Source organism: Trachurus trachurus (genome assembly GCF_905171665.1).
Source record: "Trachurus trachurus genome assembly, chromosome: 16".
NCBI classification, from domain to species: domain Eukaryota; kingdom Metazoa; phylum Chordata; class Actinopteri; order Carangiformes; family Carangidae; genus Trachurus; species Trachurus trachurus.
Genome location: NC_139902.1, coordinates 33,176,999 through 33,204,184, shown reverse-complemented (window position 1 = coordinate 33,204,184; position 27,186 = coordinate 33,176,999). Strand labels below are relative to the sequence as shown.

General features: G+C 42.3%; 1 protein-coding gene across 1 annotated transcript; it reads left to right on the top strand.

Annotated features, from left to right (window-relative positions):
• Window positions 1-1,846: 1,846 nt before the first annotated feature.
• LOC310999823 (GTPase IMAP family member 8-like) lies at window positions 1,847-19,495 on the top strand (the record flags this gene model as incomplete). Its single annotated transcript, XM_083990389.1, has 6 exons — window positions 1,847-1,897; window positions 5,478-6,305; window positions 12,456-13,139; window positions 16,836-17,428; window positions 18,388-18,607; window positions 19,482-19,495. The coding sequence occupies exons 1-6, from the start codon at window positions 1,879-1,881 to the stop codon at window positions 19,493-19,495; spliced, it is 2,358 nt and encodes a 785-aa protein (XP_083846515.1). The 5' UTR covers window positions 1,847-1,878.
• Between the last annotated feature and the right edge of the window lie 7,691 nt (window positions 19,496-27,186).

Sequence of the window (27,186 nt, the reverse complement as noted above, 5' to 3'; positions counted from 1 at the left end):
ACTTAGCCAACTCCTTTCTTCATTGCCTAAACCCAACCAATGGGACAATTCCACTTCTCACTCAAAGTCACAACTCAACTTCTCACTCAAAAATAGGCAAAAATCTGCAGTCACAACTCCACTTCCAGGTATGGGTACAAAAATTGCATGTTCCCCGGGTCCTTTTGGGGAAAAGCAGGGTCTTATGTTCCCCGGCGGTCACATACACAGCGGGGAACACCAGCACTCATGGAATGTCTCTTGTCCAGTCAAATTACAAACAGGATGCAGTTAACATCATTTGGCAGCCGTCACATGGTTTACAGGAATTCAGGCTGTGTTTGACAAGGCAAGGCAATTTTATGTGTATAGCTCGTTGTTATAAACAAAGTCTGTCTCAAAGGGACAGATAATGATAATGACATGGGGGATGAGAAGAGGGGAGGGGATGAGGGGGGGGGGGGGGGGTGACTCTACCTCCCAGTCTGTTGTTGGGAGGTAGAGTCACCCCCGCTGGGGGATCAGACAGAGCATAAACCAGTCGCCCCGCTCTCAGTGTCCGTCCGCCGAGGCAGACTCTCTGGCTGGCTGACCTGGAGCACCAGGACCGCGGAGGACAGAGAGTCTGCTGCGGCCGGATGACGGACCCCCGCGGCACAACACGTCAGTTAAACAGACTGTCGCTTCTTTTCTTTTCTTTTTTTCTATCGTTTTTGGTCAGTGTTCTCTGATGTTTTGATCCCAGTCTCGGATGAGAGCAGAGCGGAGCAGAGCTTTGTTTTGGTGATATGAGACGCGACCGGCGCGATGACGTAGCGTCACGTAACGTTCAGTGTCATCACGTAAATTAGCGGGTTGAACCGGGTCTGGCGTTCCCACTGCAAGACGATCGGAGCCGAGCCGATTAAAGGCGATTTTAACCCACGTCGCTTGCCGAGTCGTTTGACCCGCGTCGACACGGGTCGACGCGGGTCATTGCGCCTTTCCCACTGCCACCAAAAGCCGATTGTTAGCGGGTTTAAACGGGTTTTTTGGCCAGTGGGAAAGGGGTATAACAGACCTGCTTTCTGGGAGCGGAGTGCTCTGGTAGGACAGTAAGGCATAATGAGTTCTTTCAGATAGGATGGAGCTTCATCATTAAAATGGTGAGGGTGTTGCTCACTGTTTTCCCTGTGAAAAGGGTTTTCCATGGAGTTTTTCCTCAGTCGATGTGAGGGTCTAAGGACAGAGGATGTTGTTATGATGCCATGTTGAGACAAACTGTTTGTAAAAACAGGCTATACAAATAAAATTGCCTTGCCTTGCCTTTATGAGTCAGCAGAAGGATTTTGAAGTCTATTCTAAAAAAAAAAAGGATCCAATATTTGTCTTTTTATTTGCATTCAAATAAAATTCAAAATAGATGTAAAATCCAGTTTTTTGAGTTACACTTCCAATTTTGGATAAGTAAGTGTAAAAATAAGTATTATTTAAATAGCCATTATAATAATTATGGATGTAATGCAATATTGGTTGATGTTTTTCATAAAACGAACGAACCTTGAACCTTGAACCTTGTTTCACACAGAAATTCTAGTGTCAAAACGCTCCAAAAATAATTTGCATATTAAAATCACTAAAATTTTCTCCCGGGCCTCTCCAGACCCCCCTACGTTGGTTTGGTTTCGGACCTTGTCGCCTTTTTTACTCTCCGGAGTTTGCAGGTCTGCTTAAATGTGTAACGGAAGGTCCGCGGTGCACTCCCTCACCCATAAAAAGTAGAAGAAGAAGTGCAAACCAAAACATCTTGGGGAGGGGTGTGGTGGGGCGATTATAAAGCAGAGACAGTGAACTGAATGTATTCACTGCACAGCAGCAGCAGCAGAGACTCAACACATCGTCCACCTGGAAAAGACAAACATGGCTCATCGTCAGCTTGGTAAGGTTTTTTTGGGTTTTTTTTTTACAACTCAGAGTTATTGACAGGATTATAATTTGTTTATTTATTTTAAAATGTTTCTATTCTAAAGTTGGACCACTCATTGACGTCATGATTAGTGTTGGGCACTTTGGGGTTGGTAGATGTTAGATGTGAGGTTAAAATGTGCAGCTCATGACTGAGTGGTCAGACAGCAACGTCCCACACAGGCTGTGATCCTCAGGCAGGAGATCGTGGGTTTGATTCCAGACATAGAACATGAGTTACTGTGTTCTGTCTGTTAACTATTGTCTCCTGCTGTTTCCTGTAATTCCTCAACTGTCCTATCTAATGAAGACCAGAGAGACCCTACATAATAGTGTATAGAAATGTATTAGAGATCAATGTAACAGGTCCCAGGCAGAGTGATATGGTTCCTGTAAAACAGGGCAAAGAATGAGACAGGCGACCGTTTGCTTCTGTTCAGTGCAGCTTCGCTAAGTAGAATTTACTTTTCAATTTGCAAATATCTTTTTCCATATGCAAATGTCAATTAGCAGTACAACATCCATAATATCAGAAACAAAACCAAAATACTATACATATAAGCTAGTTACAGCACAGATCTCCTATTGTTGAAAGCCATTGCTGAACCATGCTGAATAAATTGACAAAGACATGCGGAATGACAAACAAACATGTCAAAGGCAGGAAGTGAACCCACAACTTCAGGACTGGTAACCTGACACACTAACCCTATGGCCACAGAGAACCTGAGTTACAATGAGTTTATACTATGAGGAATCAAGGACTGTCCAATGACAGCTGAGTAGTTGGAATCAAAAGTCAAGCAGTGATGTGACATGACTGAGACAGGAATTGAACCCATGACCTCATGATCACTAAACCTTTACTCTGCCGCTAGGCCATAGAGAGCACACACAGGAAAATGTTGTCATTGATTGTAATGTGATGATGTGCTGTAAACTGTGGCGCTAGCAATTAATGGGTCTCTTAATGAACACCTGTAACCAATTGAAGGTGGGGGAGGAGAGCAGAATTCAACATAACATAACAAGATTGCTCAGCTTGGATTCGAACCAGTGACCTTGTGGTTGGAAAGCAGGAACCCTAACCACCGGACTATTCAAACACTTCTGGTGAAGTAGAGGTTCAGACTTTGATGAATGTGAGATTTTTCAATGATGCTTAAAAAAAAAGAATAGAGTAGAAAGCCACCACAAGTAAGTAGAGGACTTTTTTGTGACTTGTGACTATTTTTTGATGAAATCAAACAAAGTATAATGCCCATTCCAGTGAATTACAAAGTTGTGCTCCTTCTACTCTGCTGTGAAAAAAATTGCATTGGGGTGAATGGCAGAGAGAGAGCACCCAGGCTGCATTTAAAAAATATTTTAAATGATTCTCTAAATCTCTTTGCATTTTTGACCAGATTGTTAGCCAGAAGACAAGTGTGGCTACAAACTGTGGCTAATTCTTGTGTGTAGAGTGTCATTTGTAGCTTTGCTGGCAGTTTCAGAAGAAAAGTTCCAGTCGCTTTTTTGGATCTCCTGCACTCTGATGACGATGTCACTCACTCTAGCCAACGCAATACACACTAATTGAAAAGTGTGAAATTTGTCAGAAATCCTTATGTGCTTTTAAAGGATTTATCTCAAAAACGGTACAAGATATGAAAAAGTTGTACACAGGTTGAATACATTAGAAGTTTGTCTACAGATCAGAATTTGAATGAAGTCTCTAGCAGAAAGTATGCTGAAGCTTTAGAGGCTGAAAGAAGTAAGAAGATTTCAAGAGTTTGAAGACTGTTCCAATGCGTTCTCTATCGGCCCAAAAAAATCTGAAATAGTTGAATATTGCAAAAAGTATGAATATTTGAAAAGAGAATAGTCATTCCGATAATGTCCAGAAAAAGCTGCACAATTTGATGTATGAATTGTTGAAATAGCACCAAGTATGAAGGACTAGAAGAAGACTGTAAAAAGGCGGAAAGTGGTAAGAATATAAAAAGAGAATAAAGAAAATGGCGGAGAGGAAAAACAATAGTGTGAATGCTTTTGGATGGGTCGGGCATATGTTACACCGGCTTTTAGACGACCATCACATCATATTGAAGGGATCAGTGAGACATTCACAGACCATCGATCCTTACCGCTCAAAGATCAAAGCAAATTTACTTTTGATCATCATTCCCTCGTGTTGAAATCCCTTCAAAATGTCATGTTTTATTGTTTTCCACTAAATGCAGACATTTTTCTTTTTACATCTAAAGAGGCAATATTTCACTTTTTTTTACACCCATATATTCATATATTATCACACTGCAATAAAAATATGAAGCTAAAATGATTTAGGTGTGTTTTATGAATACCATAGAGTGGTGTGAATGTAAACTTTGCTTTCTGTGTACTGAAAATCATTTTTTGTGTGCTTTTTCTCTTGAAAACATAGGTATCACGACATATTTACATACTCATACTAGTTTATTGTGCCCCAATAAGCGTTTACATTTTAAAACTTTGAAAATTTCTACCAAAACAAAGGTACATGCTACAGTTTTGAAACTTCACCAAAATGTTGCCCCAATACTGCTGAAACTTTTGTCCACTTAAACTCATTACAAATTATGAAGTCCATCACTCTGTTATTTTCAAAAATCTGTAAAATTTATAAAACCTATCTCCTCCTCCCACAAATTGTCACCAAACTTGCTAGAGAGCATCTTCAGACTGTCCTCCAAAAACGATCCACACAGATTTTTGATTTATCAAAAATTGAGCCTACAGTGCATGAAAACGTTTGACTGTAAACAGTAGGCTACTGTAAACATATACCATCCAATTCTTGATAAATACGTTTTCAATCTCATGGGAACAACTGCAGTCAATGTAAGAGTGGCATTTATAAACATCAGATTTTCTCTTATGAAAAAAAACACTTATCGCTAAAAACAAATCACCAACATTTCCATGCTGTCAAGATGTAATTAATGTTTTATCAGATTTTTGTTTAGATATTACAATTTGTGACATTTTCACAATTTTCGAAATCTGCTACGACAACTGCTACAACAGATGCTGCCCGGTCGGTGACTCCCTGAGGGGACATTTTTGGGCCCAAGGAGTAAAGGTGTTACTTAAAAAAAAAACAGCTTTACTCAATTTTTGACACTTCCAGCCTCAGACAATACCCCCCCCCCCCAAAAAAAAAAAAAAAAAAAATTCAAATTTGCATTTTTGGGATGGGATAAAATCAACTTTTTGCAGGGGCCTTGATCACTAAAACTGGTAACTACGGGGTTAACATTTTGGAAAATTCATGATTTTTTTTATGGATGGTGAGGAGGGAAGTCAATAATGATATTCATAATTTAAAAAATGTATACGTAATATTTATGTTTCAATCTTTAAAAGGGGTCAATTTTGGGCCCAAGGAGTAAGGGTGTTAAACAAATTGAAGGAGTGCACATTACATCGATTCCAAACAATTGTTGTTTCCCTCTGGTCACACATTGCTGTAATTTTAGATTACACTCTGCTAACAACAGTGGTCGATAATGAGTTTTAATATTCTCCCACAGATCTCAGGATAGTACTTGTTGGGAAAACTGGAGTTGGAAAGAGCGCCTGTGGAAACACCATCTTAGGAAGACGAGTCTTTGAATCCACAGTGTCTCCATCCTCAGTGACGGCAAAGTGTAAGAAGGAAACAGGAGATGTTGATGGTCAAAAAGTGGCTGTTGTTGATACTCCAGGTCTGTTTGACACCAGAAAAGAAATGGATGAGGTGAAGAGAGAGGTGGTTAAAGCCATCTGCCTTGCTTCTCCTGGTCCTCATGTGTTCCTCATCGTGATGCAAACAAACAGATTCACTAAAGAAGAACAAGACACAGTGAAGATCCTTCAGAAGATGTTTGGAAAAGCAGCAAGAAAGTACAGCATGGTCCTGTTCACCCATGGAGACGATCTAGAGGCGGATGGTGTTACCATAGAAACACTGATCAGTGGGAATCAATCTCTCAGTGGCTTCGTCAGCCAGTGTGATGGAGGACACCACGTGTTCAACAACAGAGACATGAAGAATCGTGTCCAAGTCACTGAGCTGCTGAAGAAGATCAACACAATGGTCAAGAGAAATGGAGGAAGCTGCTTCACCAATGAGATGTTCCAAGAAGTTGAGAGAGTCATCAGAGAAGAAAAGAAGCATCTACTGAGAGAAAATCCAGATATGGATCCTGAAGCAGCAAGAATAAAGGCCGAGAAAAACAATGCAGTTATTAGTGCTGTTGTTGGTGGAGCTGCTTTTGGATCTGCAGTAGGGCTTGTAGGTGGTCCAGCGGGAGCTGCCATAGGAGGTGTAGTAGGAGGTGCAGTAGGAGCTGTAGTGTCAGCAGCAGCAGTAGCTGGAGGCAAGTGTTCCATTCAGTGATATTTAATGTCAAATAACCCTTATATTCTGTTCACAACTGGACAGTTTCATGTCAATAGATTAATCACGTGTTCTTGTTTTCATTCATTATGAACATTGTCATTAATCAGCATTGATGATTATTATGTTGTTAATATAACTGATTCAGAGCTGTAACAGACTGACTGCAGCAGTCTGGTGGAATCAAACATGTAATGTATCTGTGTTCACTATATTAATAAACACAAATGTTTAAAAGCAGCTGTGTCCCCAGAACTTGTTTGTTCAACACATGGAAACATCAGACAGGAGCATGTTCTAATGTCTCTCTGATGTGTTGGCAGCTCTGAGTCCTGGAGCTCAGGGCCCTTATTCACGAATACCCCTTTCCAGAGTCAGATGTCTCCAGATGTTTAGCATCTCTCTCTCAGAGCTTCATGACTGAGCCAGACTGGACCAGTCACAAGCTCAACATCTAAAGGGGATCTAAATGAACAAACAAACTCAAGCTGCTATTTTAAGAAGTGCAGGTACTTCAGTGTTGGCTTAATTTCACCTTCTGACCAGTAGCCCCCCATGTTTTCAGGTGCTTCAGGAGTTTGGGGTCGGAGGCCTGTACGGTCTCTGTATGATCGGAGCAGGAGCTTGGTTTGCATTCCCTCCTGGGCAGGAAGTCAGACCTGTTCCCAGTGCATGCTGGACTTTGGCAGAGCTGCCAAAAAGCTGATTATAAAGCAGAGGGGAAAGTGAAGTGAATGTATTTGACTGCACTGCAGCAGAGCAGCAGAGACTCAACACATCCTCCACCTGGAAACGTGGCTCATCGTCAGCTTGGTAAGGTCATTTACTACCTACTCAAAGTTATTTATAGGATTAGGATGTGACTTAATTTAGAGAAACATTGTTTCTATTCTAAAGTTGAGTCAGTCATGAAGCTCATGATTACTGTGTGAGTGTCACCGAGTGGAGTGACTGAGACAGGGTGCAAGACCACAATGTTTTCTGAGGGGAGCGACCACCACAACCAACAGAGACCAGAGGGGAGTTTCTTCTAAAAATATATATTTTATTACAACAATCAATTAAATAAAAAGATACTTTTAAGAGTCCATATAAAAGAGTCTAGTGTGTTTTACTCCTGGGTGAGGGACGAGTTGAGCTCTTGGGCAGCAGGCCTCAATACCACTGGCAGTCAGTCACTTTAGGAAGAGAAAGGAGAACACAAGGTAACCGTCAGGATGTTTAGTCCATCAGTCTTCAGCTGATTTGGCTTACAGGGCATCAAACAGTTTTGGTGGGGAGGGAATAATTAATACTTCAACCAAATAAACAAAAGCCAACACAGGGCGGGTCAAAACAAATAAAGTAATCAAAAGTTAAAGAAATCAATTTCACTGCAACTCAAAATAATCCCCATCCAAACGCTGGAGGAAGGGTGGAACGCGTCCCCACCCTTCCACTGTCTCCCACGGCTTCCCTCTCTCGCACTGTGCGTCCTCTTGGTCGGCCTGGCGTGCCGATGGCGTCCTCCCTCTGTGCAGTGGCGATTCCTGTCGCTCCACAGCCGTGTTAAGTGCTCTCAGGTAGACCCACTCGTCTCCAGCCGTGACGACCGTCAGGTTGCACTCGATCCTTCCTGGCTTTCCTGCCCGTGTCCCTCGTCCGTGTCAGCTGAGCTGCTCCATGCTGGCCTGCTCACTGCTTGCTGCTTCTGAATGAAAAAGAGTGAAGCACCCAAAGCCCTCCCCCCAGCGCTGCTCAATTACACACGTGCAAAGCATCAGGTAACTAGATAAAGTAGCATTTCCTGATGGAAATGCGTGTGAATGCTGAAAGCAGCTGAACGCTGTTGCAGAATTAGCAAATAGTGCAAGCAGTGATCACCATACAAATGTTTGACCGAGGTAGGAATCGAACCCACAACTTCATGGTCAGTAGACTTTCACTCTAGGCCTCTAGGCCACAGTGTACACACATTCACAGAGACTGTTGTCTATTGATGAACTGCACTCTGTCTCATTCTGAAGTTAACGAGCCCAAAGCTGCACCTGTTGGAAACACACTGTGTCAACACCAAGGAAGCTTGAGAGTCAAGCTTGAATGACTTACAATGAAAATGTCTGTGAATTTCAGGCTGAGAGCAGCAGTTTCAACATGAAGCAAGTTATCAGAAGTCAACAGAGGACGACTGGGAAAATAATTCACTATAATTGTTGTTGAGGCAAGATTTGAACCAGCAACCTTCAGGTCTTGAGCCCAGTGATCTAATCACTTCACCATAGTTACATTCAATGAGAGAAGGGTAAAAGAAATCCCTGTATATCCCTGAATTAGCAGAATAAATTGACAGAGACATGCGGAATGACATGCAAGAAACATGTCCAAGGAAGGAATTGAACCCACAACTTTATGAGTGGTAACCTAACACACTAACCACATGGCCACCAAGAACCTGAGTTACAGTCAGCTTTATACTGTGAGGAATCAAAGACTGTCCAGTGACAGCTGAATAGTTGGAATCAGTCAAGTAAAGTCAAGCAATGACATGACTGAGGCAGGAATCGGACCCATGATGTCATGATCACTAAACCTTTACTCTGCCGCTTCGCCACAGAGAGCACACTGTTTCCAAGACTGTTGTCATTCATTGTAATGTGATGATGTGGTACAAATAATCCATGAGATAACGAACACCTGTAACCAATTGAAGGCGAGGGGAGGGAAGGTGAATTCTGCCAGTGAAGTCCCATAGTGGGCAGCGAAGCGCAATGATGCTTTAAAAAAAAAGAAAAGAGTAGAAATGAGCCACAACAAGTAAGTAGAGGACTTTTTTGTGAAAATAGTGCAAGCAGTGATCACCATACAAATGGTTGACCAAGGTAGGAATTGAACCCACAATCTCATAGTCAGTAGACTTTGACTTTGCCTCTAGGCCACAGTGTACACACTGTTGATGAGCTGCACTCTGTCTCACTCTGAAGTTAACAGGCCCAAAGCTGCACCTGTTGGAAACATACTGTGTCAACACCAAGAAAGCTTGAGAGTCAAGCTTGAATGACTTACAATGAAAATTTCTGTGAATTTCAGGCTGAGAGCAGCAGTTTCAACATGAAGTAAGTTATCAGAAGGACTGGGAAAATAATTCACTATAATTGTTGTTGAGGCAAGATTTGAACCAGCAACCTTCAGGTCTTCAGCCCAGCGAGCTAACTACTAGGCTAGAGACAGAGACAGTATGTGAGAGGCAAAGAAAACATTTAATAAGAGGATCACTGGCTTCTGCTTAAAGAAATAAGTAAGGAAAGTGCAGAAATTAGCCACACCAAGTAAGAAGAGGACTTTTTGTGACCTGTGACTATTTTTTGGTGAATTAAAACGAATTAAAAAGCACTTAACAGCAAGTTACAAAGTTGAGCTCCTTCTCCTGCTGCTGTGAAAAAAATGCATTGGGCTGAATGAGAGCAGAGAGCTCCCTGGCTGCATTAAAAAAATATTTTAAATTATTATCTAAGTCTCTTTGCATTTTTGACCAGAATTTTACCCAGAAGACAAGTGTGGCTACAAAACTGGAGAAAATAATGTGTCTAGAGTTTAATTTGTGGCCGTGCTGACAGTTTAGCCAGAAAAACTCTAGAATGTTTTTTTGCCTCTCTCCACTCTGGCTGACAATGTCACCACTCTAGCTCTGCTCGTTAGACGCAACACACACCCATTATAAAGCTGGATTTTGTCAAAAAACTTAATGATTTTAAAACTGCCAAATATCAGAAACTGTTGAAGATATCAATAAGCTGAGTCATAGAGGAACACTTAAAAAGTTTGTCTACAGCTTAGAATTTGAATGAAGTCTCTAGCAGAAAGTATGGTGAAGCTTTAGTGGCTGAAAGAAGTAAGAAGATTTGAAGAGTTTGAAGACTGTTCCAATGCATTCTCTATGGGGAAAAAAAAATCAGAAAAAGTTAAATATTTGAAAAAGTATGAAAAATTTGAATACATCCGATAAAGTCCAGAAAAAGCTGCACGTTTTGATATATGAACTGTTGAAAAAGCACAAGGAATGAAGGACTATAAGAAGACCATAAAAAGGCGGAAGAAAATGGCCGAACAGAAGAACAATAGTGTGCTTTCAGCATTCACACTAATTAGTGCTGCAGGTACGCAGGCAGACACAGCCACACACTCTCAACCTGTCACCCTGTGACATGAGCATTTTAGGTTTGGTACTATGTTAGATGTGATATTAATATGTTCAGCACATGGCTGAGTGGTCAGACAGCAACGTCCCACACAGGCTGTGATCCACCGGCAGGAGATCGCGGGTTTGATTCCAGACAGAGACCCTCATTTACTGTGTGTTGTCTGTTAACCTATTGTCTCCTACTGTTTTCTGTCATACCAGACAAGAGTGTACAGAAATGTGTTAGAGATCAACATTGCTGAGTCATTAGTAGGAAAAAAAAATTCCAGATACTAAAAAGAAATGAACGTTACAACGATCATGGTCGTGGTGTTTTGGTTTGAGCTGGTTGTTATAGCTTTGTCATCACAGAAAGTAGGGAAGGATTCAATATTCAAGACAGATTTATTAATCCCTTAAAGGCCAATTCCATTTGGCAGCTTGCGCACCACTTAACAAAACAGAGAAAGAAAGAAAGAAAGAAAAGGTTGGCAGCTGTGTGCAAAGTCTGCTAGCTCTAATAATAGTTTACATATACGATTTTGAATAAATATCTTAATTAAAAGTACAATCTTTTTATCTCTAAATGATAAAATACATAAAAAGTACACACTCTTACGGATTCAGATTAAATTCACATAGTTTTGTTTAGCAGTTGGACAGCAGAGTGGATAAGACGTGGACAAACAGTTGCTCTTAGGCTGGGCATAACGACGGCCTGGAGGCAACAATGAGATTTCATTTGCTAAAATGACAAAGGCCGATTACATCACAGCGAGGCCTGTCCCAATTCGAAGGCTCCTCCAAATGCAGCCTTCCTTTGCCGGTTCTAGGAGGAGACAGCGCACCTATCCTTTGCGCGTCATTGTTGTGTTATGGGATCATCCCTATGTTCCCCAATTTGTATGGGACCGGGGAACATAGGACCCAGGGTTAAAAATCTTCAAAAATCGCCTCTGGCCCGATTTCAACCAAACTTCTGCGTTGGACTCCCCTTGGCCCCCTAGATGACATATCCGAATTTGGAGAAATTTGAAGAAATTTGTTCTTGGTCAAAAAAACTTTTCGGACACCCGCAGGGGTTATAAATCAGGGGAAAGTTGCACCCGGGGAACATAGGTATGCTCCCGTCATTATTAGCAACCTAGCATGCTAGCTATCAAACCTAGCATGCTAGATTTCAACCAAACTTCTGCGTTGGACTCCCCTCGGCCCCCCAGATGACATATCCAAATTTGGAGAAATTTGGTCAAAAAAAACTTTTCCGACACCCGCGGGGGTTAAAAATCAGGGGAACATAGGTACGCTCCCATTGTTATTAGCAACCTAGCATGCTAGCTGTCAAACCAAGCTATCAAACCTAATGTCACTGTTACTGTAGCGTTAGGGTGGACTATTAATTAGCTTAGCTCTATCGTTATTGCTTAACAAACCTAAGATTCCACATCTGAAAAGGGACAAAACTGTGGCAGGACGAAGGAGGGCCAGGAGGAGAGCTTTGGTTACTTTGTGACTACAATATATGCACGCCTATTTACAAACCAATCAATGTGCAGTGTAGGAAGACACAGCAAATGTAGGTGATGAGGACAGGATGTCAACATGTCAAGCAATAAACCAGAACCAACTGGATCAGATGTAGAGACAATGGAGCAGAAACACCTTGAACCTTGTTTAGGCCTTCAGATGTGAAAATGCCCTTAAACTCAAACTGCTTCCTGTTCCTTGTTCCACATTAGCAGCACCTGTTAGCATCACAGCAACCTTCAAGGCCTGTGGTAAAAATGAGTTCATGTGACTGTGATGAATTGAGTTTCTTTTCTGGACTCAGTATTTAATGTCTGGTTAGATCTTAAGTTAAAAAGACTTCCAGCCAGTTGTTGTTTCCCTCTGGTTACACGCTGCTGTAATTATAGATTACAGCCAGTCTGTTAATAAAAATGGTCAATGATGAGTTTTAATATTCTCCCACAGATCTCAGGATTGCACTTGTTGGGAAAACTGGAGCTGGAAAGAGCGCCTGTGGAAACACCATCTTAGGAAGACGAGCCTTTAAATCTACATTGTCTCCATCCTCAGTGACGGCAGAGTGTAAGAAAGAAACAGGAGATGTTGATGGTCAAAAAGTGGCTGTTGTTGATACTCCAGGTCTGTTTGACACCAGAAAAGAAATGGATGAGGTGAAGAGAAAGGTGGATAAAGCCGTCTCATTTGCTTCTCCTGGTCCTCATGTGTTCCTCATCGTGATCCAACCAAACAGATTCACTAAAGAAGAACTTGACACAGTGGAGATCCTTCAGAGGATGTTTGGAGAAGAAGCAAGAAAGTACAGCATGGTCCTGTTCACCCATGGAGACGATCTAGAGGCGGATGGTGTTACCATAGTTAAACTGATCTGTAGGAATCAACATCTCTGTGGCTTCGTCAGCCAGTGTGATGGAGGACACCACGTGTTCAACAACAGAGACATGAAGAATCGTGTCCAAGTCACTGAGCTGCTGAAGAAGATCAACAGGCTGGTTCAGAGAAATGGAGGAAGCTGCTTCACCAATGAGATGTTCCAACAAGTTGAGAGAGTCATCAGGAAAAAAACGAAATGTCTACTGACAGAAAATCCAAAAATGGATCCTGAAGAAGCAAGAATAGAGGCCGAGAAAAGCAATTCAGTTGTTCCTTCTGTTGTAGGGGCAGCTGTTGGTTTTGGTTATTTTGGAGCTGCAGTAGGACTTGTAGGCGGTCCAGTGGGAGCTGCCATAGGAGGTCTAATAGGATCTGGAGTGGGAGCTGCAGTGGGAGCAGCAGCAGCTTCAGATTCCTGTTCCATTCAGTGATATTTAATGTCAAATAACCATTATATTCCGTTCACAACTGGACAGTTTCATGCCAATAGATTAATCACGTGTTCTTGTTTTCATTCATTATGAACATTGTCATTAATCAGCATTGATGATTATTATGTTGTTAATATAACTGATTCAGAGCTGTAACAGACTGACTGCAGCAGTCTGGTGGAATCAAACATGTAATGTATCTGTGTTCACTATATTAATAAACATAAATGTTTAAAAGCAGCTGTGTCCCCAGAACTTGTTTGTTCAACACATGGAAACATGAGACAGGAACACGTTCTAATGTCTCTCTGATGTGTTGACAGCTCTGAGTCCTGGAGCTCAGGGCCCTTATTCACGAATACCCCTTTCCAGAGTCAGATGTCTCCAGATGTTTAGCATCTCTCTCTCAGAGCTTCATGACTGAGCCAGACTGGACCAGTCACAAGCTCAGCATCTAAAGGGGATCTAAATGAACCATCAAAATCAAGTTGCCATTTTAAGAAGTGCAGGTACTTCAGTGTTGGCTTCATTTCACCTTCTGACCAGTAGCCCCCCATGTTTTCAGGTGCTTCAGGAGTTTGGGGTCTCTGTATGATCGGAACAGGGGCTTGGTTTGCATTCCTTCCTGGCAGGAAGTCAGACCTGTTCCCAGTGCATGCTGGACTTTGGCAGAGCTGCCAAAAAGCTGATTATAAAGCAGAGGGGAAAGTGAAGTGAATGTATTTGACTGCACTGCAGCAGAGCAGCAGAGACTCAACACATCCTCCACCTGGAAACAACAGACATGGCTCATCGTCAGCTTGGTAAGGTCATTTACTACCTACTCAAAGTTATTTACAGGATTAGGACTTGTTTTATTAACTAGTGACTTAATTTAGAGAAACATTGTTTCTATTCTAACGTTGAGCCACTCATTAAGCTCATGATTACTGTGTGAGCATTTTATGGTTGGTACTATGTGTTGTCTGTTAACCTATTGTCTCCTACTGTTTCCTGTCACACCTCGACAGTCAGGCACGTGCACACATAGGGCCCAAGGAGTGCTTGAGCCCCTGCCCTTTTTGCCTCGTATTAAAAAGTGCCCTTTTCATGTTTTGTTTTTTTCCCCCAATAAATACATTCTTGTTGTGCATGGGGATGTAAACAACGGCGCTGTAAAAATGCCACGGTTATCTACCATACGCAGGGCTGCCCCGTGGTGCGCGCTCCCTCACATGGACGTCCAGAGAGAGAGAGATACTAGCTGCTGCCTCATCGATAACTCCGTGTGTTGCACATAGATAAGAACCTTGTGAGTTATTGTGAGTTATTGCCACCAACACCACAAACACCACTTACTTGTCAGTTCTGACAAGTCGCCTTCCACTTATTCAACCAGCTTATGAGTCACATTTCAGAAAAGTGCCCATTTGTGTTTGTTTAGCTAACTGCTTGTTAAGAGTTAAGCCCCGCCCCTCTCCTTTCTAACATCACCTGAATGTAGTGAACAACAGCAACAGGAGGAATCACTCACTCAGCTTGATTTCACTGACTATTTGAATTTGTTTCCAGATGTTGAGTTACCGGTAATTGTGACTTTGCTGCTGTTCTGAAACATGCACAGTAGCAGTCACAGTAGTCATTTCTTGGTTTTGTCACATATATAGATGTGTAGCCTGTAGGCTTCGCCTACTTCTATTTTGCACTTGCACTCACATGATTTTTTTCTGCAAGCCATGTTACCCCCAACAATATTGGCCTTACCAGTTCAGTAGTCATGACTCTGTTTCAGGAAGTTGGGAAATTGGTCCAGCAGGTTGATTGCAGTCGGAAGGCGTGCAGGCTTTCTCTACCGACTAAATAGTAACTGTAATTTAATAAAATGTATTTATTTTGATATTAAGGCCTGAAAAAAATTGTACATACTGCCCTTTTCTGATGTTGAGCCCCTGCCCCTCTATAGTCATGTGCACGTCCCTGTCGACAGTCCTGTCTAATAAAGACCAGAATGATCCAGATAACAGTGTATAGAAATGTGTTAGAGATCAACATTGCTGAGTCATTAGTAGGTAAAAAAAATTCCAGATGCTAAAAAGAAATGAACGTTACAACGATCATGGTCGTGGTGTTTTGGTTTGAGCTGGTTGTTTTAGCTTTGTCATCACAGAAAGTAGGGAAGGATTCAATATTCAAGACAGATTTATTAATCCCTTAAAGGCCAATTCCATTTGGCAGCTTGCGCACCACTTAACAAAACAGAGAAAGAAAGGAAGAAAGAAAGAAAGAAAGAAAGAAAGAAAAGAAAAGGTTGGCAGCTGTGTGCAAAGTCTGCTAGCTCTAATAATAGTTTACATGTACGTTTCTGAAAAAATATCTTAATTAAAAGTACATCTCTTTATCGCTAAATGATAAAATACATAAAAAGTACACACTACTCTTACAGATTCAGATTAAATTCACATAGTGTTGTTTAGCAGTTGGACAGCAGAGTGGATAAGACTTGGACAAATGGTTGCTCTTACAAGCAGGCTGGGCATAACGATGCCCTGGAGGCAACAATGAGATTTAATTTGCTAAAATGACAAAGGCCAATTACATCACAGCGAGGCCTGTCCCAATTCGAAGGCTCCTCCAAATGCAGCCTTTCTTTGCCGGTTCTAGGAGGAGACAGCGCACCTATCCTTTGCGCGTCATTGTTGTGTTATGGGATCATCCCTATGTTCCCCACTTTGTATGGGACCGGGGAACATAGGACCCGGGGTTAGAAATCTTAGAAAATCGCCCCTGGCCCGATTTCAAACAAACTTCTGCGTTGGACTCCCCTCTGCCCCCCAGATGACATATCCAAATTTGGAGAAATTTGATTTTTGGTCAAAAAAAACTTTTCCGACACCCGCGGGGGTTAGAAATCTTCAAAAATCGCCTCGGTCATTTTCTCCAAAACCATCGGCCCGATTTCAACCAAACCTTCTGCGTTGGACTCCCCTCGGCCCCCCAGATGACATATCCGAATTTGGAGAAATTTGATTTTTGGTCCAAAAAAAACTTAGTTAAAAGTCAGCTCCCATCGTTATAAGCAACCTAGCATGCTAGCTATCAACCCTAGCTATCAAACCTAATGTCACTGTTACTGTGGCGTTAGGGTGGACTATTAATTAGCTTAGCTCTATCGTTATTGCTTAACAAACCTAAATGTTGGTGATTCCACATCTGAAAAGGGACGTAACTGTGGCAAGACGAAGGAGGGCCAGGAGGAGAGCTTTAGTGACTTTGTGACTACAATATGCACGCCTATTTACAAACCAATCAATGTCCAGTGTAGGAAGACGCAGCATATGTAGGTGATGAGGACAGGATGTCAACTTGTCAAGCAATTCTTTGGTGTGAAACCAGAGGCTTGGGGAAAAATGAGTTCAAGTGACTGTGATGAAGTGAGTTTGTTTTCTGGACCCAGTATGGCTGGTGACACACTGCTGTAATTTTAGATTACAGCCAGTCTGTTAATAAAAAATGGTCAATAATAAGTTTTAATATTCTCCCACAGATCTCAGGATTGCACTTGTTGGGAAAACTGGAGCTGGAAAGAGCGCCTGTGGAAACACAATCTTAGGAAGACGAGCCTTTGAATCTACATTGTCTCCATCTTCAGTGACGGCAGAGTGTAAGAAGGAAACAGGAGATGTTGATGGTCAAAAAGTGGCTGTTGTTGATACTCCAGGTCTGTTTGACACCAGGATGGAAATGGATAAGGTGAAGAGAGAGGTGGCTAAAGCCGTCTGTTTTGCTTCTCCTGGTCCTCATGTGTTCCTCATCGTGATCCAACCAAACAGATTCACTAAAGAAGAACAAGAAACAGTGGAGATCCTTCAGAGGATGTTTGGAGAAGAAGCAAGAAAGTACAGCATGGTCCTGTTCACCCATGGAGACGACCTAGAGGCGGATGGTGTTACCATAGAAACACTGATCTGTAGGAATCAACATCTCTGTGGCTTTGTCAGCCAGTGTGATGGAGGATACCACGTGTTCAACAACAGAGACATGAAGAATTGTGTCCAAGTTACTGAGCTGCTGAAGAAGATCAACACAATGGTTCAGAGAAATGGAGGAAGCTGCTTCACCAATGAGATGTTCCAACAAGTTGAGAGAGTCATCAGAAAAGAAACGAAACGTCTACTGACAGAAAATCCAAATATGGATCCTAAAGAAGCAAGAATAGAGGCAGAGAAAAGCAATTCAGTTGTTCCTACTGTTGTAGGGGCAGCTGTTGGTTTTGGTTATTTTGGAGCTGCAGTAGGACTTGTAGGCGGTCCAGTGGGAGCTGCCATAGGAGGTCTAATAGGATCTGGAGTGGGAGCTGCAGTTGCAGTTGCAGCTTCAGGCTCCTGTTCCATTCAGTGATATTCAATGTCAAATAACTATTATATTCTGTTCACAACCGGACAGTTTCATGTTAATAGATTAATCACGTGTTCTTGTTTTCATTCATTATGAACATTGTCATTAATCAGCATTCAGTGTTTCCCCCATAAAATGTGTTAGTTAAGGTGGTGTCTGTCCTGTTGTGCGCGAGCGGATCACTTGATCGTCCGGGGGGGGGGGGGGGGGGGGTGGGGGTTCGTATTAAGTTTCGCTTTCACCACGCGCGCTGCTGTTATGCATGCGCGCTTCTCTGTGGTGTGTATGTGTGTGAGAGGATGCGGAGATGAATGAAGGCGCTCGTCCGACGAGTAGCGAATATCGCTACATTTTTATTTTTTTAAGACGTTAGTTTAGGCGGCAGCTCTTTGTTGTTAACAGGAAAGCGCTGCGGGAAACCCTGGCATTGATGATTATTATGTTGTTAATATCCTCTCTAACTGATTCAGAGCTGTAACAGTCTGATGGACCAAACATCATGAATCCAACATGTGTTGTATCTGTGTTCAGCGTGTTAATAAACACAAATGTTTAAAAGCAGCTGTGTCTCCAGAACTTGATTCTTCAACACATGGAAACATGAGACAGGAACATGTTGTAGTGTCTCTCTGATGTGTTGACAGCTCTGAGTCCTGGAGCTCAGGTGTTTCCTCACTGTCTCAAGCCTAATCACCATCCAGCTGGGAAGATTCACTGAACTGGAGCAGAAAGGTCTGGAAGCTCTGGAGAACATGCTGAGTCCTGATGTCCTTAAACACACCTTGGTGCTGTTCACCTACGGAGACAGACTGGAAAAGGACAACATCGACCTAGACCAGTTCATCAGAGAAGACAAGAACCTGCAGAAGCTTCTGAAGAAGTGTAGTGGTTCAACAAGTCCAGACAGGGAGTCTGGAGATGGTGGGGGGGTAGTAAACCTTAGTGGAGTCAGTTCACTAACTTCTTCCAGGAAAACCTGGATATGAAGCTCTGCAGGAGGTCTGTGCTGACTATGTAACTATGGAAACACTTGACACAGTGAACCATGGTACTGTTTTGTGGATTCAAGTCCAACAGCGACACCTTGTGACCAGTTTGACATTAATTAATGCATATGGAGAATATCAAGGTACCATCAATGTACTTTTATTGTGTTTTTAAATGGCATTTGCTTTGTAGCCTATAATACAGTAATAATGTATATCATAATAATAATAATAATAATAATGAAGGGAAACAACAGCCATGTACTTTCACACATTATGATGACTTTAATTTTTTTTTTTAAAGGCGACATCAAATCAAACAGAGTCCATTCTGGCCTGAGAAAGCTGAATTTGAATTGAATATATAAAGTGTTGGACAGTGTGTCCACCAAAGACTCAATTAATCCCTAATAATTATTATAACTTTAATGTCTTTACCCTACGGGAGGACACTGAGTCTCTGTTTGTGGACTGATTGTTCTCTTCAATTACAGAAAAACATGTAAATCACATTAAAAATCCTGCCTGACGGTAGAACATATGGAAGGGACAGTGCAGGCTCCTGAATGCAACACATCACCAGATCACATGTTACTTCTCTGGGTTCACGTTATTGATTTGATTTGAATCCAGTTTGGGTTTAATCTAAATCAAACACCTACAGTAATAACAACAGGCAACTACAGTAAGACTATGAGGACACAGGAAAGACCAACTTCATCCAGTACAAAGATCGAGGTCAGAGAAAGAAATTAAAAATATTAGGAAGTTGTGTTGAAGTCTGTTCCCCGTTGATATGTTTTCCCCAGGTTTCAATGTGTAATCATATCATAACCATGACCAACTCAGGACAGTGTTGACAAGGTTCTCTATAGTTGCTTTAAAGGTCAAAATCTGAGGTTTAAAGAGTCACAAATTTACAAGAACACTCTGATCTGACCTGAAATCAAACCTGCTATCATGTCAGACGTACTGGACATGGTTACTAGGGTGACCGAACGTCCCTTCTTTTGCCCAGACCTGTCCACTTTTTGCGTCCTGTACGGTTTTCATTGTTTTCCATGGGACCATTAAGCATGCTAAAGGTAGGGTTGGAGATCCTGCTATTCTGGAGCATTTTTTTTTACAAAATAGTTTGAAATCCTCTTCACACACTGATTGCAACCAATTAATTGAATGCTTTTTCACAAAAATGAAAAAAGTCAGTCTCCTGTGGGATGGACGATCTTGTAAAAACAGTATCCAATCATCTTGAACATAACGTTTAAGTCAATTGGATGGTGATGTGTCAATCAAACTGCCATCTCTCTGTTCCTTGCCTCCCATCTCTGCTCGTACCGCTCTACCAGTCTTCAACTAGTAACAACCGAGGAAAAGCCAACGCCAGGGATCCAATGTACCATACTGCAGTCTGGTAGGTGGTGATGTAGCTCTGAGCTGGATACTGATTGGTTTATTATATCAGGTGTTTTCTTTCATGTGAATGAGCCACGAGAAAAAGCTGGAGGGAAGTTAGCGACACACGACAGTATCGCGGAAATCGGCATCACTCACATTGGGTGACGCTCTGGAGGCGAGGCTTCAGAGAGACGTCTGAGGCAAGGGGCTTGGACTTTTGACTTGTGTATTTTCAAACTGTGGCCTACTCAAACTGTTTTTCCAGGATCTCCAGCCCTACCTTTAAATTGACTGGCGCTTTGCACAGAATACTACGGTAGGCTACTTTGTTGTGTTTGACGTAATTCCAGAGAGGCTGCCCTCTGTATGTGTGATGAGTCAACTTCTAGTATCATTTAGTATCTCGAGGCCAGGCCAAGTGTGCTCTTTTTTGGAAACCAAAGCATTGGTGACCCTACTATAATATGGTCATGGCTTGGTTTGGGTTTTTGAGAAAAGATGGTGATTTGGGTTTTGGGTTAGGGTAGACTAGAGCACTGTAAAAGAGAGTAAGGACACCACCATTGACTCCCGTGGTAAGGGTTTAAGGGTTTAAGGGTTTAAGGGTTTAAGGGTTTAAGGGTTTAAGGGTTTTGCGCCCCTAGTGGCAGGATATGGGTATTGCAAAAGCGCCCAGAAAACCCATTCACTCCAATGTATGTGTGTTGCTCACTTGCTTGTAAATTGATGAAAACGGCCGTGTTTTTGTTTTTAGGTGTCTTGGTCATATCAAATTACACTTAGAATTTGTTTATTACAAAATGTAGATTGAAACAATAATGTAGACAACTGTTTTTTTTGTTTGTTTTTTTTTACTCGCCTATGTGTTAAAGCAGTACTAAAGAACTTTCAGTTTTGGTTGAGTTTGGCGGCGCCTGTGGACCAAAGCGGTAGTGTTTTGCCTGAAGGAAGACTCCATTTCCCATGAACACTAGCATGAAGCCCTGTAAATATCCTGCATTAAAATTAACAGAAGACATCAAAACTAAGTTTCTGTTTCCAGTGGATCATTTCAAAGTGAAAACACAAACATAATCCATTGCTAAAGTTGCCTGCTCCCTCCTTGTTGTGACTCGCAAAAGTGAAAGTGAAAGTAAAGTGAGAGCAGGGTTCCTACCATGCTCCTCAAAGCTGCTTAGTGCCAGAGAAAGAGATACAGACCATAATGATACAGACCCCCTCAGACCATGACAGAGGTGTCATTCAACTTGTTGTAAGTCGATGTATCATCACAGAAGTTATGAAAATATTTTATGAAGGTTGAAAAGTTACTTAGTGTTGGTTTAATGTTTATCTGTAAAGGGTCCTCAATGCTATTAACGTGGGTGATCTATAAATGTCCTTAAATTATTTATAATTGCTCATTCACCACCAATGCAGAGATGTCAGTTCTTGGGCGCTTTTGCAATACCCATATTCCTCCATCAGGAGGCGCTTCCACTGGACCAATGCTGTCCTTACTCTCTTTTCCAGTGCTCTAGGGTAGACAATCTTTGTTTTCATGGACAATGGAATCACCACCGTTTTCCCTTTGACACCCTGTGGGTTTGTATCACTACCTGACGGGGGAACAGACTTGAACTTGTTTTCTTGCCACGTTCGCCGCTGCCTCTAAAAGGGCAGGAGGACGGGCTCCCTGTAGCAGAGAGGAAAGGCTTTCTTACAGCAGTCTTCATCGCTCCACTGAAAGTTCTTATGCACGCTCATTAAGGCACACTGGCCGTCGTGGACCATGCCGGGCTCCCCCTTCCTCCAGTTGGTGTCGGTCACTCGATCGTTGTTGAGCCAGTACCACTGGCCGGTCACGGAGCTGCGGCGCATACCGATCCACAGGTGCCGGACACGGTTGGTGTTGGCCAAGGTGATCTTTCCATGGATCTGATCCCAGACTTCCCTGTCGGAGAGGCTGACCAGCTGCAGGTCCTTGTCTTTGCAGTACTCCAGAGACTCGCGCCAGCCCATCGCCTCGTGTCCGATCTCTATGACCTCTGGAGTCGTGGGGCAACCCCGTACATCTGGAACACAAGGTTGGATTAGAGCCCATCCCTGTGGCTGTCGGCGTCTCTTTGTTGTTGTTGTTATTGTGTGTTTTTGTGGTTGTTGTTTTGTCTTGTTGTTTGTTTTGTGACTCTTTGCGATTGTGTCTCAACAGCCAATTCAGATTCTGGTCCAATGGTGCCTGTGCTGCCTTGAAAAGTTAAAAAGTTAAAATGTTGAGTGAAATAAGTTAGGGGAGTTAAGGGACAACAAGGAGTTTTGGAAGAGCGAAGTGTTTCCCACTACATTTATGAGCCTCCGCACCGTGAAATTTTTGACCGGCGCAAGACAGACTCATGTTTTCATCAAGAATTAAAGTCAGAGGTTGGAAGACGATCACATACCGTCGTAGTTCCCACCATAAACGGCGATTCAGCTACGTTATTCTCATGACTCGCCACGAAACCGAAAGTAAAGAAACGCTGGTCGGCTCGCCCAGCATTTCCACCACCACTAATAATAACAAAATAACCATAGAGACAAAACCATAGATTTATCGAAAATGGGCCCATTAACAAGTGGTAACGTAGATTCATCCACATTAACGTGAGACTGTTTTATAACCAAATAGAAACTCCTCGTTGTCCCTTTAATAAGCTAGTAAGTGAGCAGGTTAAAAGTCATAAAAAGTTTATGTTCTTTGGTTGTGAGAAACCACATCGGTGTGAGTGCTCTGCTCTTTACGTTCCAGCTATGTTGGTTTTGGAACTGAACTGAGCACAGACAAGCTAGGCAAACTTCTGGATTCATATCCCTGAAGTTGTTTCAATGCTTTTTGCCTTGGAGAATATTTATCTGTGAGCATTATATGTGGACAGTCATTAAACGATTTTTGTAAGGAACGTTGTGATAGAGATTTCATATATTATGTTTGTGGAAAATTTACCCTAAAGCAGATGCTAACTCTCTCCATTTTTTTGATTGGTTGATACTAATTGAAATGTGCTATTGCTAATGCTATTTGTTTAAGCAGTGTTTATCCAATCCTGAGTTGTGTTTCTGTCTCTGTAATAGTTTTAAGTTTCAATTTCATACTCTTCATATTTTTTTCATCTCTTCAAGATTGCTTCTTCAGTTTCTTCACTTAATTCAGCATTGTTTCAACAATTTATTCAGCTCATTCAGCTTCCAGCTTTCAGCATTCACCCGTATTTCCTTCAGGAAATGCATTCTCTAGTTGAAATGTGCTATTGCTAATGCTGTTTGTTTAAGCAGTGTTTATCCAATCCTGAGTTGTGTTTCTGTCTCTGTAATAGTTTTCAGTTTTACAAAAAGGATAAAACAAAAGAAAGAAGACTTCATTAAAGGACAAGAAAAGTCAAGCCTTGTGGTTTGTTGGAGGACTTGTCTTGTAATCGTTAGCATTCAGATGTGTCTCAGACCTCATGACCCTTATGACCTCGGCAGAGACCCTGATGATCCTTACCTGGGTCCATGGTGATGATGGCCGCTGGGTTCCCAAACTGAGAATTGTCCTTCTTTCCCACAAAGTAGACGGCCATGTTGGAGGACTTGTGCCAGATGATGTTCTTGGAGGCCGTCAGGAGCAAAGAAGCCGAGACGTAATCCGTCCCTTTCAGGTCTTGCCAGTCTGGTGGACTCGCTGGTGGATTTTCTCCAATCTGAACCTCATCGACTTTGTCCTTGCGGACCACAATCACAGCAAAGCTCTGTGTGTCGGGGACCTTGTTGACCAGGAAGCATGGCGCGAATTCAGTCTCTGGGATCAGAGGGAGGAGCAGCCCGGGCCGGTACAGGGTGGCCGTGCCAGAAACCTCCACCTTCGGAGAGTTGGGGTCAAAGGGGACTGTTCTGGGTTTCTTCTTCTCCGACAGCAGCAGGAACGTTTCATCATTGTCGGTGTTCAACGGCAGAGCAGGAGGAACTAGAAACTTCATTTTCTTGCCGGTGGAAGGCTGCAGCGCGGCGTAGAGCAGCCCGCAGGTGCAGTTGTTCCTGTAGGCGCAGGCGTGAGCGAAGAGCACGGCCACCGGCTGGTCGGCCTTCACCGCCTGCAGCCCGTCCTCTTCGCGCACCCACACCGTTCCGATCTGATTGGACTGCAGCTGAACCTCCTGGGGGTTTTTACCTTCGACGGTCACCGCGGTCTCCTGCCCCGCGGCCACAATGATGAGCTTGAACGGGTTTCTCTCCGTGACTTCTACCGTGACCTGCTCGGTGGTGGTCCCGGGGATCGTGGGTCTCGGCGGGACGAGGTACTCGGTGCCCAGCTTGGCCGTGGGTATGACGAGCGCGGTCTGCAGGCTGTTGTGCTTGCTGCTGACGGCCTGGACGACGATGGGCTTGTTGCTGGAGATGATGACGGACTTGTCGGAGGTTTGGTGCCTCGTCAGCTCCCTCTCCTTATTCTGAGGGAACTCCTGGGACTGTCCGGCGTTCATGTCCGCTGGTTGTCCGTACGGTTCAAAGCTCACCCTCGTGCCGTGGTGCAGGGCGGTGATCTGGACCTTGTTATTAGCAACATATGGAACATAGTAGGCGATGTTCTCCGGAAAAATGACCACAAAGTTCAGACCGGTGTTGTTCTCTGGATCGGCAGCAGATTCTGGAGAAGAAAAGTTGGTTACCCGTCAAGAAATAGCCAAGAAATAACAAGTAATTGTGTCATAATGTCTAGAAATAGAAATAGCCAAGAAATAACTGTCAATTTCACAGTAATGTTGAGAAATATAGCCAAGAAATAACGATTAATTGCGTAGAAATCGGCCAGAAATGACAGTCAATTGCAAGGACTTGGTGGAGAAACAGTCTGGCCTTTTATTTCTCAAACAATGTGTAATCTTTTGCCTTTATAAAAGAACATGATATTACTATGAAACTGGCTGTTATTTCTTGGCTATTTCTTGACATGATTAGCGGACTGTAAATTAAAGGAGTAGCCTACCTAAAAGTTCATTCAGAATTTTTATTGAAACATGCAGAGACTAAATGTGGCCTACAACGATGGCATGAGGATGCTTTTAAAGCTTCTTCCATGGTGCAGTGCCAGCAAGATGTTTGTTAATGTTGGGGTGCCAAACTGCTCTGCTGTAATACGCAACCTCATGTATAAATCTGGTTGATAATGATGGCTATGTTTGTGATCGATGTTTGTTTTACATTGAACTGTTGAATTGTTGTTTTTTTATTGTCTGTCTTTTATGTACTTTGAGTTCCTATGGACCTCTGGATTGTGTCCTTAATAAAGTCTTATTATTTTTATTGCATGTCTGACACATTTGGTGTAGTTTCATGAGGAGCCACAAGGTGGAGCCAGAAGGCAACAACACACTGGTGAACTACTGTAGCACCAAGACCGCTGGGATGAGGTAGGAAGTATGTTTTAATAATTGCACAGTACAATACTTCGAATATTTGGACTGGTCTCCTCTGTTTTCAGAATTTGGGCTATGTTGATTGTGAGTCATTGTATCTTTGTTTTTATTCTTGAACACTGCTGCGACTGAAATAAGTCACAAATGTATGTAGAGGGATCACTAAACCTGCTGTAGCTGCAGAAGTGGGATCGCAGTCTGTATTTAAAATGATTCCAGAAAAAGTGAAGGTAGCTACCCAGAAGAACCATTGCATACTGTAGCACACTGCAAGTCAAACTAAATCAAAGCAGTGGGGAGAACTGCATTTAAACATGGAAGAACATTCAGCATTAAGAACAAGTTGTGTACCAGTGTGTAACTTTCATTCATTCATTTTCAATTCTTTTTGTAACTGAACTCATTGTTAACGTGTGTGTGTGTGTGTGTATTAAGGTAAAGGACTGACCTGAGCTCAGAACCAGCAGCAGCAGCAGGAGCCGACTGGGAACCATGGCAACACCTGGATCAGTGGGGGTGGAGCCTGGAAACACCTGTGGGGCGACACACGTCATCGTCACAGTGAAGAGAGCCACATCTGTTGGACCAGATCAGACTGAACCAGGAGACCTCAGGTTCTCTCTGCACTTACAACAAGTTCAGAGAAAATTCACAAAAGCTTAAAAGTACGTAGCCATAAAATAATTGATATGGTAATAGAGAAAAAAAATGAACATGAGCTATAAATTCTTTTAGAAGCAGAAAAACTTCGAGCCACAGAGAAAAACAAACTTAGATCCTTAAGACAGAAGAATAAAACTTTAATATTAGATGTTGTAATATTACAAATACATAATGAAGTTTATAAAGACATTCATTTTCCCCAATGTGTTCCTGACACATGAAGAAGTTTCCACTCTGTTTGTCTTTGCCACCACCACCACCACCACAAAGGAACTTCCCACAACCTCAGAGAAGAAATACATAAAACACGGTTCAGCTAAATTCTAAATAAATAAATAAATGAATGAATCAACCATAAAGAATTATCAAAAACAAATCAGATTATAATTAGTTGTCCTTGTTTGAACAGAATGATGATGTGAGTGTGATCCTGACCTGGAGATGAAGATGGAGGTGAAGATGAAGATGAAGATGGCCGACGCCTCTTTGTCCGATCAGAATTAAATCTGTTGCAGTTCAATTTAGTTCTTAAAATTAAAAACCACCTGTGAGGTAAAACTCTGTCTCACCTGCTCGTCGGGCGTCGGCTCTCTTCAGTTACTTCTTCCTCCTCCTCCTCCTCCTCATATGGAAACTCACATTTGTCAGTCAAACTGCAGCAGATTTGCATGAGACTTCAGTTTCTGCTGTCTGAGCCTCTGCAGCCTCAGGTTTTAACCCTCAGACCTCTTGTTGTCCTTGTTCAGTCTGTTCTCAATGTGTTGAAAACAGAAATAAATTGGATTTCTGAACGTGGATTTCTGAACGTTTTGGATTTTGGATCTGGATTTTAACAGGTTAAGTTAGTAAGAACAAAACCAACTTTTCTAACCCCCTCCCCCCTGTTTCTTTCTTTTTTCTTTGACTCTCCGTCAAATCAAAGATCAAAAATTCATTAGAAATAAATAAATACATAAAAATAAAACCAAGAAACTCAAACTCTTACCAAGAACATTTGGCTTATTTCTAGTCAAAACAAATCTTAAAATAAGACTCATCACAT